The 18501-nt window shown below is 52.8% G+C and overlaps 2 protein-coding genes across 2 annotated transcripts; one reads left to right on the top strand and one right to left on the bottom strand.

Moving 5' to 3' along the window:
* Positions 1–10129: 10129 nt before the first annotated feature.
* On the bottom strand, positions 10130–14992 carry CUNH2orf81 (chromosome unknown C2orf81 homolog). The gene is made up of 4 exons (XM_040993373.1): positions 14975–14992; positions 11892–12122; positions 11583–11804; positions 10130–11500 (listed from the first exon to the last, which is right to left on the bottom strand). Exons 1-4 carry the CDS (start codon positions 14990–14992, stop codon positions 10130–10132), a joined length of 1842 nt encoding a protein of 613 aa, XP_040849307.1.
* Positions 14993–15212: 220 nt separating this feature from the next.
* Positions 15213–18432, top strand: WDR54 (WD repeat domain 54). Its single transcript, XM_040994119.1, has 9 exons — positions 15213–15801; positions 15927–15989; positions 16338–16404; positions 16521–16574; positions 16772–16899; positions 17579–17679; positions 17781–17943; positions 18097–18171; positions 18249–18432. The coding sequence occupies exons 1-9, from the start codon at positions 15580–15582 to the stop codon at positions 18378–18380; spliced, it is 1005 nt and encodes a 334-aa protein (XP_040850053.1). The 5' UTR covers positions 15213–15579; the 3' UTR covers positions 18381–18432.
* Positions 18433–18501: the final 69 nt, after the last annotated feature.

Below are 18501 nucleotides of genomic sequence, written 5' to 3'. Positions count from 1 at the left end.
GCCCGACGCGCCGCCCGACCCCGCCAGCGGCACCCCGGAACCCCTCGTCTCTCAGACCCAGAGGCGCTGTGGATCCGGGGAGCACGCTATTCTTTCCTGCTTTCCCACCAGGCCTGAAAACTGCGCGGGGCGCGGTCAAGAACACATCGATCAGGCACAAAACTGGACATCTAGGGTGGGATCTGCGCACGCGCACTGTGCTTCGGAAGCCCATTAGGCCCGTCAGGGAGAAGCGCGCGGTGGCGACCGCCCTCTGTCGGCGCAGAGGAGACAGCGCAGAGGGTCTGGAAGCAGTAGCCAGACTCATGTCCTTGTCCTTAGCCTAGGAAAAAAAATCAGTTTTGCTGCTGCCCAGTGCGACCCATCATGAAAGATACAAAAATTCCCAAGCACTTATAATAGGAATGTGAAAAAATAAAAATATTATGTTTGCAACAATAAATTTCTTGATCAAATGTACTCACTTCTAATGAAATCTTTAAAAAAAACTCTGACATGTGCAAAGATATTTGCATAAGGCTATTAAGAAAGGCAGGGTTATATATCATAGTTTCAGATTCTTAACTGTGTAACTTTCTATCTTTGTGAGACTCACCCTCCCTCTGCCTATGTTCCTCACTTGGTAAGTGGTGGATTTAATGACAGTATCTATGTCACTGGCTTATCAGGGAGATTAAGTGAATCCATGTAGCCAGAAACACAACCATTGCAATACTTCTTGTGTTTGTCTCAATTAATCTTAGGTTAAAAATAACCTAAAAATCTTAAGTTGATAGAAGCATGTGTACTTGCCAATATAGGGTCCAAAACAAAGGGTCTAGCGCAAATCAGCCTTATGCACATGCTGATGGTTGCAATTGCTGGGTCAGTTGTCTCCAGCCCTGTCTTCTATGCAACTGATGGGTGTTGCAGTCCAGCCCAGTCCTGCCCATCCCACACACTTACCTCTCACGCAAACCAGTGGCAGCTGTAGCCTAGTCGGAGTGACCCACAATAACCCCCACCAGGACTGCCTCCTGCCCTGGTTCCTATGTTTGCCAGTATGTGCAACAGACTGGTCCTATATGTTCCATATCCCATTCAGCTCTCATATATGTCAATGGGTATTGAAGCCTAGTTCAACCCAACCAGCCCCACTATCCAGCCCACGCTGGTGCCGACAGGTACCACCTTGTCTAGCCATGCCTGCCCCAGTCCTGGTTCTTATGCTCATCAGATGGAGTGGCAACCCAGGAGGGAGGTGCCCACTGTTTCCTTACTGGGTCCACTCCCACTCCCGGATCTTGCACTCTCCAGGTAGTACTGCAGTTTAGCTTGATGGAGTTTTTCCCTGTGGCAGCCTCTGCTAGCTGATGCTGCAGCAAAGCCCAACCAGCCCTCACCACTCTGGCTTATGAACGTACCAGAAGGAACAATCAGCCCAGCCTGGCTTTTCCCCGATTCAGCTCACATGCAGGCTGACAGGTGTTGTAACCCTGCCTGGTCTGGTCTGCCCCCATCCCAGCTCACACTGTCCAGTGGGAGTGGTAGTCCAGCCAGGGAGCCCCATGCAGCCCACTGCCAACTTTACTCCCTCCCCACTGGGTCTCACATGTGCTCCTTGGGTACCGTAGCCCGGTCTGACATGGCCGACCTCACCTCAGCATTTGCCAGTGGGTGCTGTGGCCTGGCCCAGCCCACCCCCTATTCCAGCTCACACTGGTGGGGGCTACAGCCTAGCCTAGTCCAGCTAACTCCCAATCCCAGCTCTCATGTGTACTGGCATGAGTTGAGACTGAACCTGGCCCGACCTACATTCTGTTCTGGTGCTTGGATTCACCAGCGGGTGATGTGGACTGACCCTGCCTGGTTTGCCCCCAAGACCTGAGCCAAAATTATGCCACTGGGTACCATTCCCTAGCCTAGTCTGGGCTGCTCCCTGTTGTGGTTCTTGTGCTCACCTGCAGGGACTGTGTCCCCACAAAGGAGTTCCCCAAGCTCCTCTATCAGAAATCTCCCAATGCCAGATCTCGTGCCCATCGATGCACCCATGGGCCAGCCCTACTCAGTCCACCTCCTGTTCTAGCAGGAACAGTGGCCTTTCCTGCCCTGCTCTCACCCATTCCCATTCTTATTGTTGGGTGTTACAGCCCAGCCCAGCCTGGTCCACATGCAGACACAGCTTACACCTGGCTCAGCAGGGGCAGAGACCTAGCCCAGCTCATCCTATGCCCACCCTGGTTCTCATGAGCACCAACCTGACTCAGGTATTCCCAGCAGCCACCATGCTGCAGTAAGATCCCACTACCCAAGCCCCAAGGTCAAACTCCCCTAGGCCCCTCTCGCTGCAAGATGGTCCTCCTAAATGTTTCTAATGAGTAGTCTGAATATATACTCACATGGCTCAGAAGTCAGAAGAGAGGCTGGCACCTGGTGCAGCTGTTAGGACACTGAGTGGGGCCCCAGGATCCCCTAACAGTGCCTGGGCTGAGCCTCTCTGCTTCCAAGCCTAGCTTTCTGCTAATGTGCACGGCACGGTGGCGCAAGTGGTTGGGGTCCTCGCCTTGCACACCCGGGGTCCTATATGGGCGCCGGTTCTATCCCGGCAGCCCCGCTTCCCTTCCAGCTCCCTGCCTGTGGCCCGGGAAGGCAGCAGAGGACGGCCCAAAGCCTTGGGACCCTGCACCCATGTGGGAGACCCGGAAAAGGCTCCTGGCTCTGGATCGGCATAGCCGACCGTTGCACTCACTTGGGGAGTGAATCATCGGATGGAAGATCTTCCTCTCTGTCTCTCCTCTCTGTATATCCGCCGTTCCACTAAAAAAATAATAAAAATAAATCTTTTAAAAAAAAATCTTTCTGCTAATGTGCGCCCTGAATGGCAGCTGATGATTCAAGTAGTTAGGTCCCTGTCGTCTATGTGGGGGAACTAAATGGAAAGCCTGGCTCCTGGATATGGTCTGGTCCAGACCTGATGTTGCAGGCATTTGAGAGATCAACTAGCAAATCAAAAAACTCACATTCATATTCTCTCTCCCTCTCTCTCCCTCCCTCTCATACAACGAAAATAAATAATTTAAAAATCTAAATAATACAAAACAGGGGCTGGTGGCAAGATATAATAGGTTAAACTTGCCTCTGCAGTGCTGGTATCTCATATGAGCACCGATTCTAGACCCAGCTCCTTACTTCCCATCCAGCTCCCTGCTTGTGGCCTGGGAAGGCAGTCGAGGACGGCCCAAAGCCTTGGGACCCTGCACCCGTGTAGGAGACCCAGAAGAGGCTCCAGGCTCTTGTTTGATTCAGCTGAGCTCCCGCCTTTGCGGCCACTGGGGGAGTTGAATGAATGAACAGAAGACCTTCCTCTCTGTTTCTCCTTCTCTCTGTATATCTGATGTTCCAATAAAAATAAAATAAATCTTAAAAAGATAGATTGAGTGGCCTTAAGAGGCACTAATACACATATTTGTTCCTGGGATAAAGCTTATGCAACATCTACCACTTCAACCAGTTCACAGTGTACAGTACATTCACATTGTTGTGTAACCATTAACCTATCCATTTCCAGAACTTTAAAAAAATTTTTTCCATATTAAAAAACCTGTGTCCAGGGCCCGGCAACGTGGCCTAGCAGCTAAAGTCCTGGCCTTGAACACACCGGGATCCCATATGGGCACAGGTTCTAGTCCCAGCAGCCCTGCTTCCCATCCAGCTCTCTGCTTGTGGCCTGGGAAAGCAGTCAAGGATGGCCCAAAGCCTTGGGACCCTGCACCCGCATTGGGGAGACCCAGAAGAGCTCCTGGCTTCGTATCGGCTTTGGATCAGAGCAGCATTGGCTGCTGCGTTCACTTGGGGAGTGTATCATCAGACGGAAGATCTTCCTCTCAGTCTCTCTCTCTCTCCATATATATATATACATATATATATAAAACACTCCATATATATATAGAACTGACTTTGCAATAAAAATAAATAAATCTTAAAAAAAAAAAACCTGTGCCCAGTAAACACTAACTCCCCATCTGATCCCCCCACACACATACACACACATACATACTCCAGTAATCGCCATTGTACTTTCATCTGTAGGAATTTCCTAATGATTTTTAAAATGCATTTGAAAGGCAGAGTGACACAGAGAGAAGAAACAGAGAGGAAGAGATCTATCGCTCGTGCATTCTTTAGATGATGATGGCCAAGCCTGGGCCAAGCTGAAACCAGGAACTCCAACCGGGTCTTCAACCACTTGGTCCGTCTTCCACTATCTCCCCAAACACATTAGCAGGGATCTAGGTCAGAATTGGAACAGCCAGAACTGGAACAAGCACTGTGATATGGGATGCCAATGTCACCTGTGGCAGCTTAACCTGCTGCACCCATACCAGCCCCCATACATTTGATTATTCTAGTCTTCTCATATAAATAGAATCATATTATAGCTGTGCTTCTGTATCTGGTTATATCTCTCAGTGAGATGTCTTCCAGGCCCATCCATGTTGTAACCTATGTCAGAATCTCTTTTAAAGACTACCTTCATATTTCAATGTAGGGGTATAAGACAACCCAGGTGGTGAGTGATGGAAGGGTCTGCTGGGGGTCAGCAGAAAGACCATGGGGCATGCAAAGATGAGGGGAATCAAGTCTGAGGTGGAGACCCATGGCAGGGCTGGGGGTAGGGGGAGAGTATGTAACAGAGCATCCAGCAGGACGCAAGGTGACGTGTCATCGGGGTGTCTGTTTGGATTGGGTTTCAGCACGCCTGACCTCGGAAGAGGCTCCTCAAGTGTTTGGGGCAGCGAACCAAGGCATGTACCACCAATACCTAGGTACATCTCGGGCTCACCAACAGGAGGCAGCCTGGAGAGACTAGCCTGGAGTGTCATCCACACCATTCTGGGCTCCGGTCAGGTGAGAATCATGGAGTCAGCTGCAAGCACAGCCCTAATGCCTAGGGGAGGGTACCGTCAGAGTAGACCAGTCAAGATGGTGACCAGAGAAACGGCAATGGAGCAAGGGAAAGGGCAAGGGTGCCAACCATAGGGACTGGCTTTCATGGCTGCCCTTCCTGTTGGGGCTGCCAGCTGTGTGGGAGGTAACAGGTGAGAGGAGTGCTCACCACTGCTGGCCCCCAGTCACCACTGCTGTTTTAGCACTAAGTCAGTGCAGGCAGTGCCAGAGGGAGGTCCCAGGGCTGAGATGTCCTCCATAGAGCTGAAGTCCTTGAAGTGGAAGGATCAGAATTAGAAGCACATAACCAGTGTCCCAGACCAGGGTGCTGAGTGGGGTCCACAGGCACATGGCAGAGTCTTCCAGCCTGCCTCTTGGGAAGATCTGCAGCCCAGAAGGTGGGGACTAGGCAAGTGTGTAACTGAGACTACATTTAAGGAGGCACTCACTCTTGGGTCTATACAAGCACAGAGTATCAACTTCAGGATAATCTCCTCCTTAAATTTTCTCCTCTTGGACCAAGCTAGCCTTGCCTGACAGCCTTGCATGCACCAGGATCTTGCATGGGTGCAAGTTCATGTCCCACTTCCCATGAAGCTCCGTTTTCCATCCAGCTCCCTGCTTGTGGTCTGGGAAAGCAGTCGATTATGGCCCAAAGCTGTGGGACCCTGAACCTGCTTTGGAGACCTGGAAGACACTCTTGGCTCCTGGTGTCAGATCAGCTCAGCTTTGGACATTGCAGCCACGTGGGGGGTGAACAGCAAATGTAAGATATTTCTGTCTCAGGTCTGATGCGACAGCCTAACAGCTAAAGTCCTCACCTTGCATGAGCCGGGATCCCATTTGAGCGCCAGTTCTAACCCCAGCAGCTCCACTTCCCATTTAGCTCCCAGCTTGCAACCTGGTAAAGCAGTTGAGGAAGGCCCAAAGTCTTGGTTTTCTGCACCCACATGGGAGATCCAGATGAAGTCCCAGGTTCCTGGTTTCAGATCAGCTAAATTCTGGCCATTGCAGCTGCTTGGGGACTGAATGAATGGATGGAACATCCTCTCTGTCTCTCCTCCTCTCTGTATATCTGACTTTGCAATAAAAAAAATAAATCTTTTTAAAAAATATCTTTCTGGAAGTCCAGGTGAGGAATGAATCCAACAACAGGGCTTCTGTACTTGCAGGTAAGCAAGGGGACTGAGACTTGGTAGTTTGAAGGGAAGAGATCTGAAGATATTTTTGGGTCAGACTAATGAAGCACCAGTCCACACGGAAGTCCCAGGTTGGGCTTGTTAGCATGGAATATGGCTGACCACCACATGCCAGCACACATGCAAGCTATGGCTGGGGGCCTGTCTGGCAGCGCTAGTTCCCAGTACCTGTAGTGAGTGTCAGATCAGTGGATGGGTCACATTAGACTAAGCCATGACACCAACTAGAACTAGAGAGAACTAGGTCCATGGGTGGAGTCTGTGGGGGATATGTGAGCCCAACCCTATGGAACTACAAATCCTATTACTACTGCTTAGCTTGAGAGTTGGGATGGTGATGGGCTGAGCTGGGGGAGACCATGGAACTCACCAATGCTCACCAGTACTGGGGCTGGGAACAAGCAGGGCAGATTTAGTCTGTAGCACAAGCACCCTAAAACAGGGTGTGGGTGGGCCTGGCCACAGCTCATACAAAGGTGGGAACAGATGGGGCAGGCCATGTTGGGTAAGGGCCAAGCACCCGCTGGCATGCATGAGATCTGGGTCAGGGAGTGGCCCAAGCACAGGAACCTGGGAAATTCCCCCCATGGGTCATAACTCCTGCTGATGAACATGTGGTCCAGGCCTGGGAGTTGGGCAGGCTGGGTAAGGCAGCTCCATCCAAAGGCAAGTGTGTGAGTTGGTTTTGGAAGGGGGTGGACTGGCCAGGCCCAAGCAAACCATAGCCTACTGGCAAGTGCAGAAAACAGGATGGAGTGCAGATCAGGCCAGGCTAGACTGCCACACCTACTGGTTTGCAAGAGTTAGGGATGAGAGCAGACTGAACAGGACCAGGTTGCAGCACCTGCCGGCACGAGTTGGTACTGGGGCTGGCTGGGCCAGGCAAAGGCCAAGACAGAGGAGGGGCAATGGCAAGCTAGGTTAGAGCAAATACTGGAACACATATCTGTGGCTGGAATCAGGCCTGGTTGCAGAGCTAAGGGGACGCCCTGGCTGGGTTGTGGCTCCCACTGGTGAGCATGAGGACCAGAGTCAGGGATGCAGTCTGGTCTGGATATGGATACAGTATCCCTCGGCACAGTGTGGACTGGGTCTGGGGTGTGCAAGACTGGGCTAGACTCCAGCACCCATTGGAGCTCATGAGAACCAGGATGGGTGTAAGATAGGCTAGGATAGGTTTATGTCCCTGCTGAGCCAGGTGTAAGCTGTGTCAGCGTGTGGACCAGGCTGGGCTGGGCTGTAACACCCAACAATAAGAATGGGAATAGATGAGGGCCAGTCAGGAAAGGCCACTGTTCCTGCTAGGACAGGAGGTGGACTGAGTAGGGCTGGGCCATGGGTGCATCGATGGGCACGAGATCTGGCATTGGAAGAGTTTCTGATGGAGGAGCTTGGGGAACTCCTTTGTGGGGACACAGTCCCTGCAGGTGAGCACAAGAACCACAACAGGGAGCAGCTAAGATCAGGCCAGGAAATGTTACCCAGCGGCTTACCTTTGGCTCAGGTCTGGGGTGAGCCAGACTGGACCAATTCATATTACCCGCTGGCAAGTCCAAGAGCCATGCCAAGTCAGGCTGCAATACCAGCCAGTTCACAACAGGGCTGGGACTGAGGGCTACCTTGGCTGGGCTAGGCGTAGTCCCCATCAACATGAGCTGAAATGGGCTGAGCCAGGCCACAGCACAGCACCCACTGGCAAATGCTGAGGTGAGATGGGTCATATATACCAGACTGGACCACAGCACCAAATCAGCACACGTAAGACCTGGGGGCAGTGGGCGAACCCAGTAGAGCGGGCTGCAGGGCAATCCCACTGGACAGTGTGAGCTGGGATAGGGGCAGACCAGACCAGGCAGGGTTACAACACCTGTCAGCCTGCATGTGAGCTGAATCGGGGAAAAGCCAGGCTGGGCTGATTGTTCCTTCTGGTACGTTCATAAGCCAGAGTGGTGAGGGCTGGTTGGGCTTTGCCGCAGCATCAGCTAGCAGAGGCTGCCACAGGGAAAAACTCCATCAAGCTAAACTGCAGTACTACCTGGAGAGTGCAAGATCCGGGAGTGGGAGTGGACCCAGTAAGGAAACAGTGGGCACCTCCCTCCTGGGTTGCCACTCCATCTGATGAGCATAAGAACCAGGACTGGGGCAGGCATGGCTAGACAAGGTGGTACCTGTCGGCACCAGCGTGGGCTGGATAGTGGGGCTGGTTGGGTTGAACTAGGCTTCAATACCCATTGACATATATGAGAGCTGAATGGGATATGGAACATATAGGACCAGTCTGCTGCACATACTGGCAAACATAGGAACCAGGGCAGGAGGCAGTCCTGGTGGGGGTTATTGTGGGTCACTCCGACTAGGCTACAGCTGCCACTGGTTTGCGTGAGAGGTAAGTGTGTGGGATGGGCAGGACTGGGCTGGACTGCAACACCCATCAGTTGCATAGAAGACAGGGCTGGAGACAACTGACCCAGCAATTGCAACCATCAGCATGTGCATAAGGCTGATTTGCGCGACAAACTGTGCTAGACCCTGTACTGGCATACACATACAAGAATCAGGTCTGGGATCACCTCAGATGAAGTTTCTTTGGGAACTCCCCCAACTGAATCGCTGGACTTAGAACTCCAACCACGGAGGAAACTGCAGGTTCCGTGGTCTGACTGTGGAATACGTGTGTCATAGCTGGGCCTCTTCAGTGGCTTAGATGGAGCACTGGACAGCATATACAGATGCTAATGGAGGATTTGGCAGTACACTGGAACCTGCAGAGAACACCTAGTACCATGACAGAAGATAGAAGACAGAATAAATCAACTACTCCAGCCAAGTGTTGGCAGTGAATACCTGGGCAGAGACTCTAAGGTGGGCTATGTTAGCTGGTGGATTCTGGAGAGATTTCATCATGACTGGAGTGGCAAGATTGGCAGCAATTACAGAACTGTTGAACTATCAAAACCACTTGAGCAGCATGTGCTCGCTTCAGCAGCACATATACTAAAATTGGAATAAAAACACTTGGGCAGGACCCGCAGAGTATGCCCCACATGGGGCACTCTGGGATGTTTGGGAGGATGGGTGTGGCTTCTCCCCCTATCTCTCCCCTCCCCCAGATACAGGAAGGAAAAAAGAAATTGTCAAAACAATGGTTCTACCCACTTTCCTCTAGTCCTTGACCCTCTGCACCCTAATCAAATATGTAAAAAGTTTCAAAAATAAAATTTATACCATTAAAGACCTTTCTCTCTACTCTCTATATATCTGCCATTCCAATAAAAAAAGTAAATCTTTAAAAACAAAAAAACAAACAAATGGTGTCTTAGCCCTTGCCATGGGAGGCCCAGAAAGAGTTCTAGACTCCCAGCTACTTGGTCTGGTCTCGCCCCAGCTGCTGCATGAAATTAGAGTGAGCCAGAGGATGCAAGACATACTCTCGGGGTCATTCTGCCTTTCAGATAAAATAAACAGATTTTTAAAACACATTTTGTTTGTGTCCACAGAATCTGGTTGCCTTACCTTAGTCCTTCCTGCACCCTGCATAGGCCCATATCTGTCCCCAAAAGTAAAACCTAGGAACCTGAGGTAAACTGACTAAGCATCAGGGAATGAGGAGGCGAGAACCGAGTACTTTTGGACTAAGTCCTCTGACTTGATCAGAGCCAGCAGGGTGCCTAACGGAAAGAGACCATCTATCTGTTCTCCCTACTAAAGTAGACCCCACTCCCAGCTTAAGGTCTGCTCCCTTGGAAGAAGGGCTGGATCCAGAATGTCCCCCTGAAGGGCAGCATCCTTAGTCGCAAAGCAGGATTTCTTGGGGGTGGTGATGAAGCTATGTCCCACAACAGGTGTGCCAACTTCTTCCAGACCTACAGGCCAAATGCACCCTCTTGAGGCCCATGGAGACAAGCCGATGCTCCGGGAAGAAACTGACAGGGACTTCAGGACAGTAGCAATTCAGATGTTTATTCTGAGGGGAGGCACAGGCCACTGCCCCCACTGCCCCGGGCTCAGGGCTTCGCAGGGGGAGGGGCCTTGGAGGAGACCAGCCACACCTTGGGGGTGGAGTTCTGAATGAGCTGAGTGGCAGTCACATAAGGCTTTGGTGCATCTGTCTGGATGGGGTGCTGCTGCTCAGTGGAAGGAGAGTTGTTACCTTCTCTGTTCTCCTCCTGGGGCACAGTGGAACTGAAGAGCATCTGGGTTTTGGGGTCCCATAGGCTGACTCCAGGAGCCAACTTCACAGCTTCCGGCTGCAGTAAGGGCTTCCACAGCAACTGGGTGGTGGCCTCAAGAACCTGAGCAGGCTGAGGCCACTGGGCGGTATCTTGGCCCTCCCTGTCTGTGGGCCCCAGGCCCTGGGGAGATGCCTGTGTGTGGCCTGCCCACAGCTCATCCAGCAGCTCCACCTCCCGCTCCCAGCCACTGGGCCACTTGACGTCAGGCCACAGCTGGTGTCTGGGGCTGCTGTTCTCTTTAGCAAGCACTGGTTTCTTGGCCAGGAAGCAGAGCTTAGGGCTGGGGAGTGGCTTCTTGGATGCAGAAGGTGATTCCAGTGGGCCCAAGTTGGAAGTGGGGAATCTGAGTCGGCGGCCCTTGCCAAGGGCACGGAAAGGAGTGCCAGGATGGAGGGAGAAGAACCCTGCTGGGGACATGTGGTCGCCAGGACAAGGGGCTTGAGGCACAGCCTGGGCCTTGGTCTTTTTGTTCTGCTGCTGCCCACAGTAGGCGTCCAAAGGGTATCTCTCCAAGTTTGGAATCAGGACTGTGGTTAGGGGCTGGACCCAGTGGTATGGGAACCTGGTAGGGTCCAGGCGCCTTCTGGCTGCCCTATGGTCTGTCCTGGATTGCAGCAGGTTCAACCGTGCATGCCAGCGCCCTGGCTGCTGCCACCTGCAGGGTCCCGAGAGGCTAAGTGGGGTGGGGTGGTCCTTGGAGGGCCCTGACACAGCCATGCCCGAGGTGATGAGGGGCAGACCCTCTTTCTTAAGTTCCATCTGGTCCCCAGCTGCGGCAGTGTCAGCTGTGGCCATGCAATAGTAGAGGTCCTCGAGTGACAGGCCGTAGATGAGGGACTGTCCCCTTTGGGCCAGGGTCTGGGGGCTGGCTAGCTGGGATAGCTCCAGAGAGTGGGAACTTTTGATTGGCCCCACCTCCAGCCATGGCAGCTCGAAGCTGCCCAAGGACTCCACAGAGGAGTGATAGCTGTCAGCTTCCTCTAAAACATCTCCCGGCCCTGACCCTTGAAATGGTTCGGGGGTAGGTGGGAGGCCCAAGGCACCTCTCAGCTCGGAAGAGGGCTCCCAAGATTCCGTCTGCTCCTGGGAGTATCTATCCAGCCACGATCTTCCCGTCGGAATATGGTCCAGGATCCCAGAGTCCTAGGAGGAGTACACCCAGGTAGTGAGAGGCCTCAAAAAGCAGAGGAGTCCCGAGAGGAAGGCGGATGGCAGCTGCCCTTACTTCACTCTCGAAGGTTTCCTCGTGGCTCTCTGAGAACTGTGTGTGCAGCACAGGCACAGAGCCCTGAGCCCAGGAATCAGTCGTGCATGGCAAGGGCTCCTCATCCTCGCCCCACGTGGGGTCCTCAGCCACAGCAGACTCTCCCTCGTCCCGAGCCAAAAAGCGCCACTCGGCGATCTGCAGCATGGCCTCCCGGGCCTGGCTGATGGTAAAGGGGATGCACTGCAGAGGGGGAAGGTCTCGGGCAGACATGGAGCAGCAGCAGGCCAAGGATGGGGAAAGGTCTGGGGGCACCAGGCCCAGGCTCACCTGCTGGGTCAGGTAGACTTTGAAGGCGGAGTCCATGACTCGGGCTAGCAGATCAGCCAGGATGTCCCCCACCACGTCCTCGCCCTCCTCAACCACCATGAGCGCAATCCACTCAGCCTCATTGAGCCGCCCGGGCACGATATCCACCTGTGGCACGGGGACTGTGGGGGGTCGCACCTTTTCTGCCTTGGATCGGGTCACCCCGCGGTCACGGGCCTGCCTCTCCTGCCTCTGTGGGAGCCAAACAGGGCAGTCAAGTCACCAGCCAGTGGAGTGTCCTTGGAGTAAAGAACCTTGAGCACCCTTGAGTACCCTATAGGCTCAAGGAGAAGGACCAACAACTGACTTAAGAGCCAGCAGTGCAACAGGATGGAAGCTAGGTGTTTGATCCAACTTAATTTCCATCAACAGCCCACCAATCTAATTCTATAGACCAAAAAACTAAAGCTTAGAAAGAAAGTTCAATACCATTTGCTTGAGAGAACACAACTGGCAAGCCCAGACTACAGAAAGCTCTGCGTGTGAACCAGCGCAATAGCCTAGCAGCTAAATCCTTGCCTTGCATGCACCAGGATCCCATATGGGGACAAGTTCATGTCCCAGCTGTTCTACTTCCCATCCAGCTCCCTGCTTGTGGCCTGGGAAAGCAGTCGAGGACGGCCCAAAGCCTTGGGACCCTGAACCTTCATGGGAGACCTGGAAGAGCTCCTGGCTCCTGGCTTCAGGTCAGCGCAGCTTCGGCCATTACAGCCGCTTGGGGAGTAAACCAGAGGATGGAAGATCTTCCTCTCTGTTTCTCCTCTCTGTAAATATGCCTTTCCAATAAAAATAAATAAGTCTTTTAAAAAATCACAGAAAAGCAAGCTCTATGTGGCCTTGCTACCAGTGTTCAGAGTTCTTGAGAGGGCAGAGTACTGGGGAAAAAAAAATAAGTTAATGGTGCTGAAATTACAGAAAAACTGAGAGTCTTCTACATTTGAATCATATTTTGTGTGGTGTTTTAAAAAAGATTTGTGTAAAAAAATTGTGTAAAAGCATACATATTTCTACATATAGTAAAAACTCATAGAAAGGATTAGATACTATGGTACAGCATATTAGGCCACTGCCTCGGACATCCGAGTACCAGAATGTCCAGCTACCCAATTCAGATCCTACTTCCTGCAATTGTGCCTAGGAGGGCAGCAGATGACAGCCCACACACTTGGGTTCTGCCTCCCGATGAAGAGGGACCCAAGCAACAGGCTCCCTCCCGGCTTCTGCCTTGCCCAGCTCTGACTTTTGTGGGCATTTGGGGGAGTGAATCAGCAGATGGAACATCTCGCTTTCCTTCCCTCTCGTAATTCTACTTTTAAAATCAATTAGTCAACCTTAAAAAAAGGAATTCATATAAAAGAAAAATTATTGAAGACTCCTTAAGGTTAGTAAACAATATTTCACACAAAAAAGAAACTATAAACAAGCAATAAATATTTGAAAAATATGCAGATGCAAGACGAGGATTTAGCCAATGAGCCAAGGTGCTGGTACTGGATTATTTTTAAAATAAGAAATATTCCAGGGTGGTAAAGTTTTGGTCAAGTCCATACTGTAGCACCATGCTGATGGGAATACTAGCTAGAATAGCGTGTTTGGAGAGCGATACCACACTACATATCAAGACTATAAACATGCTTTTAACTTCCTCAACCCCATAATTTCAGTTCTGTGGAAATACCCAAAAGGTATGATCTCTAAAATGTTCACTGTGTATCAAATCTGTAATAGCTGAACATTGAAAACATGTCCAAGAAAAAAGATAATTGGTGGTTAATTTGCTACATCTATAACTGGAATGTTCTAGAATGATTGAAGGTAATCTTGAGGAAGAATTTGTGGTAGTATCTGGAAACCCTTGAGATGTAACATTAACTGAAGGAAAGTATACAAAGCCACACCTTAGGATCTCAGGTGTGAAGATCAGCTTGTGCTAAAGAGAAGCAAAATACCACAGACCATAACAATAGTATGTGTCTTTCCTAGGCACTCCTCTGTTTTGTAAGTTCTACAATGAGTTTGTATTCCAACGTAATCAAGAAAAAACCCAAACAGAAAGAAAAAGACTTGTCTCCCAAACCTACTTTAAAGTCACAGGAATTTGCTAATAATCTCTTAGGAGCCTTCTTCCTGTGACCACAACCCCACTACAAGCCCAGGGACTGACCCACGGCCCAGAGCCAGAATGCCAAGGTGGGGGTTAGAGTTGGTTTCTCTCCCAGCTCCTCATCTGACCCCTTGATGGTGATCATACCCAGGTACAATCTGATCAGAGGATACAGATGTGTTCTCTTGCGTTTGAAAATTTCTGACTTGTTCTTAAAGGGGTTTTATTTGAGAACTAGAGGGACCAAGTGAGAGAAACAAAGCTGCCTCCGCTGGGAACTGTCTGAAGCCAGGAGTCAAGCATTCAATCCTGATCCCCCACGTGGGCAGCTGGAACTCAATTCCTTGGTGTATCTTCGCTGCCTCCCAGGTCTGCATTAGCTGTAATTAGGCATCTGAACCAGGGACAGGCATCTGAACCAGGCCCTTGGGTACACTTGTGGGACAGGAGGCACCTCAATTATCACGCAAAAGAACCACCCCTAAATATCTGTCTTTGAAACAATTTGACTTGCAAGGGTAGCCTCGCTGTTGTTGAATCCTCTTCTTTCTCCTACAGTTCTGGAAATACATGATTTATCTGTCAATACTTTCGTCTCAATTGCCTGACCAACTCAGGTCATGTCAATGGGCACCTCGGTTTAAGAAGCTTACTACCATGCTCTGGAAGTTTCCCAATTCACTCGTTCTCGGCCTCTACAACACTCACTGACCCCTTTCTTCAGGGCCTGAGAGTGCCAAAGCGGGCACAGCGGAAGAGTAGGTTTCCTGACCAAGTACCCCTTAAAGTGGCTTTCTTGGTCATCCTGAGAGCCTCCTGGAGCAAGGAGGTGTGTCGGAAGGTGCGGAGCTGATCCCAAAGTTCGAGACACCGACCTTAAAAACCAACCCGGGTTGTCATGCAGCACCCTCGTCCTCCCCCCAGCTGAGCAGAAGCTCACCGAGCTCTCGTGCGCCATTGCCGCCGTGGGAGGCTCCAACGTGCGCTTCGACACCCTTCAGGCCAGGTGGCCGACGCCACCTCTGCCGCCTAACCGTCACCTCGGCAACGACGCGGCGTGTTGGTCCTTCGCTCCGCCCACCGTTGTCCCGGCAACCGCGCCGCGCGCCACACCTTCCGTCCGTTTGCCCCGCCCAGCGGCCGTGCGTCTGTGCGTCGTCTCTATGGTGGCGGCGGATTCGGAGGTACCAAACGTTCCCAGGATCCCGCCAGCGGTTCTGGGGCGCCCGTTGTAACCTTTGACCCAGGCCGGAGGATTCGTGGAGCCGAACGGAGTGAGAAGGATCCTTCCTGGCTCGGGTGCTTAGGGTCCTGTGCCATCATCTTTCCTCCTCTGGGATTGCCCCCATCGTCCCATGACTCAGCCCCTGGAACTCCTGTCTCCTCCACGAGACCGTGCCCACCCCAAGTGATTCTCCTTCCATTACTGTCCACGAGGCACCCTCTCCATGACCCTGTCTCAGGGGCCTTCAGCGGTACTCCCCGGACCCCGGAATCTCGGCTGTTTCCCGCGCGCCAGGGTGATTCGGGTGTCCCCTCCTCAGGATGTTCCGGCGCGAGCTCTCCATCCCTCTTCGCGACTCGGCCGCTGCCCTGAGCAACAACCTCAGCGTGCTGCAGCTGCCGGCTGGAAACCTCAAGCAGTTTGCAGTGGTCCATGGCACAAGCGCCCAGCTTCTCAGCGCTGCCCCTGAGGATGGGTCGCTGGTCCAGCGCCAGCTCCACGCGAAGGAGGGCCCAGGAGTGAGCCCCTCACTCATCACTCAGGTGAGGCATGGCGCATGGTGGATTCCAGCCCGGTTGGCCGTCCGTTCTCTTCCAGCCTTGAGGGACACACAGGCCTTCTGGGTGCTCGTGTTGAGCTGTGCCTTTTCTGTTCCTCCCCCTTGCAGGTCCACTGGTGTGTCCTCCCTTTCCGAGTCCTGCTGGTTCTCACCTCCCAGCGGGGAATCCAGGTAAGAAAAGGAGCTTCCTGCCCTCCTCTGCCAGGATCTTCTCTACAGCACCCCACCCCCACCCCAGGCCCTTTCTCTCCACCCAGTTCTCAGCATTTCCCTGCCTTTTGCATGCTTAGCCCACTCTGGGTTCTTTCCATCTTCCCCAGGTCCCTATGGCCACCTACTGCATCTGCCCCTTACTAGCTAGAGCCCCAACGCCCTCTTCTGTAAAATGGGGTTATAGCACCTACCTCCCAGAATAGTATTGAGGACTAAATAGCATCAAGCCAACACAGCTGCAAGAGACAGCATAGAACTCAGCCAGGGTCAGCTGGGCTGTGCCCCATCCTTGTCCCTGCCTTCCAGATGTTCGAGTCTGATGGCTCCGTCATGGTGTATTGGCATGCACTGGACTCTGGAGATGCCCCTCCAGGTAACTGGGGATCCCAGGGGGTGGGATGGGGTGGGAGTGGGGGAAAGGGAACGCTGACTGGGACCTGAGTGGGGGAAGAGATGCTACTTCTGATAGTTTTCTCCTTTCGTCCTCAGTACAGGCTGTGTTTGCCCGAGGAGTTGCTGCCACTGGCCATTTCATCTGTGTGGGTGAGGAAGACAGGAGCAGGGCACTGAGCGATGCTCAGATATAGGCTCTGGTCCACAACTGAAAAGGGTTCCAGGGGTCAGGGTTGTTGGAGCAGACAGTTGTCGCTAAGGTTTCTGGGGTGAAGGGAGTGCTGGGTATGATGGCTGGGGACCCAAAAGGAACATGAAGCCATCAACTGGATATGATCTGGCTGCAGGAACATGGTCAGGCCGAGTGCTGGTATTTGACATCCCAGCCAAGGGTCCCAACATCGTCCTGAGTGAGGAGCTGGCTGGGCACCAGATGCCAATCACAGACATTGCCACTGAACCTTCCCAGGGAGAGGTAAGTGGCTTCCCCTGCCTGTCCCGGCAAGTCTGGGAGACAAGGAACCCTGGTTTGAGGCCTGGCTCTGCCACTAAGCAGCTGAATGGCTTTGAGCAATTCTGCATTTACCTGGACTTGAGCAGCCAAAGATGTTTCATGTTTACGTGGCTCTCTGTGCATAGTTCACAGAGACTTTTCAATCCTGGCATGAACTCAAGAGTGGCAAGAAGTGCTTCCTGAGATGCTTTCCACCTCTGATGTGTGCAGTGTCCCTCTGCGGACTTGGGCAAGGTGGGGTGAAGGGAGTGCTGGGAGCACAGAACCAGCTCCAGTGCTGCCAGCTCCAGGAAGCCTCCCCCTAGTCCAGCTCCTCCTGCACTCCTGGTGCCTGGGAGGCTCAGGGGCCCTGAGTCTGGCTCACTGCAAAGCCCCCGGCAGGTTGCAACACTAGTTCATCCATCCAGTGAGCACACTTAGGCACCACAACACTTAGACACAAGCAGGGGTCGGCTCTGAGGCCCTAAGCGATACTAGTGCTCTCAAGGGAACTGGGGTGGGGTGGTGGGCTGCAAGCCTTGAGTGCTTCACATCTCACCCTTTCCCTGGAGCAGCAAAGATGTGTGCGTGCTGCCTGCCCGGGACACAGGACCCTAGGAGGGGAGAATGGGAAGACCCGATCCTCTCTTCTCCCTTTCAGGACTGCTGGGCAGACGTGGTGACAGCAGATGACTCAGGCTTGCTGTGTGTGTGGCGATCAGGGCCTGAATTCACATTGCTGACACGTATTGCAGGGTTTGGGTAGGTGAGGCCAAGGAGGTTGGGAGGCGTTTCTTATGTAAAGTAGGATGGATGGAGAGCGGGCTTGAGCCTGGGAAAATCCAAATGTGTCCCCCATGCAGGGTGCCCTGTTCCTCTGTGAAGCTGTGGCAGGGGATTGTTGCAGCAGGCTATGGAGATGGGCAAGTGCGTCTCTATGAGGCCTCCCAGGGAATGCTTCATGTCCAGATCAGCGCCCACGCCCGGGCCGTTTCTGCTCTGGATCTGGCTCCTGAGGAGGGAAAGGTCAGTCTCTTCCCATATCCCTGCGTTCCCCTCCTCCTGGTCACTGCAATGGGGAAACAGCCTGGGCTTGTCGCTTCCCACTTAAGGCAGCCCCTGCCCCACCTGCACCTGGGCTGCGTCCTCACCCCTAGTCTTCCTCCATCCTCCCTGTAGCTACTCTCAGCAGCCGAGGACACATTTGTGCACATCTGGAAGCTAAGAAGAAGTCCAGAGAGTGGCTCTATCGAGGTGTGTGACCCGGGAGCGGTGCTGTGGGGGAACCCTGAGCATAGGGTGGCAGGCCCTGAGCACCCTTCCTCTCCCAGGTGGAACACTGCCATGGGGAGTGCGTGGCCAACACCCAGCTGTGCGGCGCACGTTTCTGTGACCCATCAGGCAGCTCCTTCGCCGTGACGGGCTACGACCTTGCCGAGATCCTGAGATTTAGCAGCATGTGAGAGCACAGCAGTCTCTCCTCCCCCCTTTGGTATTTATAAAGTACCCCCTCCACCTGGCCCTGGTCTGATTACTCGGCAGCACAACTAACTTTCACAGCTGGGAAAAGGGGCTCCAGGGAGC

This window comes from Ochotona curzoniae, unplaced genomic scaffold (assembly GCF_017591425.1).
Source record: "Ochotona curzoniae isolate NIBS_2020 unplaced genomic scaffold, NIBS_Ocur_1.0 contig_883, whole genome shotgun sequence".
Classification (NCBI taxonomy): domain Eukaryota; kingdom Metazoa; phylum Chordata; class Mammalia; order Lagomorpha; family Ochotonidae; genus Ochotona; species Ochotona curzoniae.
This window is presented reverse-complemented; position numbering and strand designations above follow the sequence as displayed.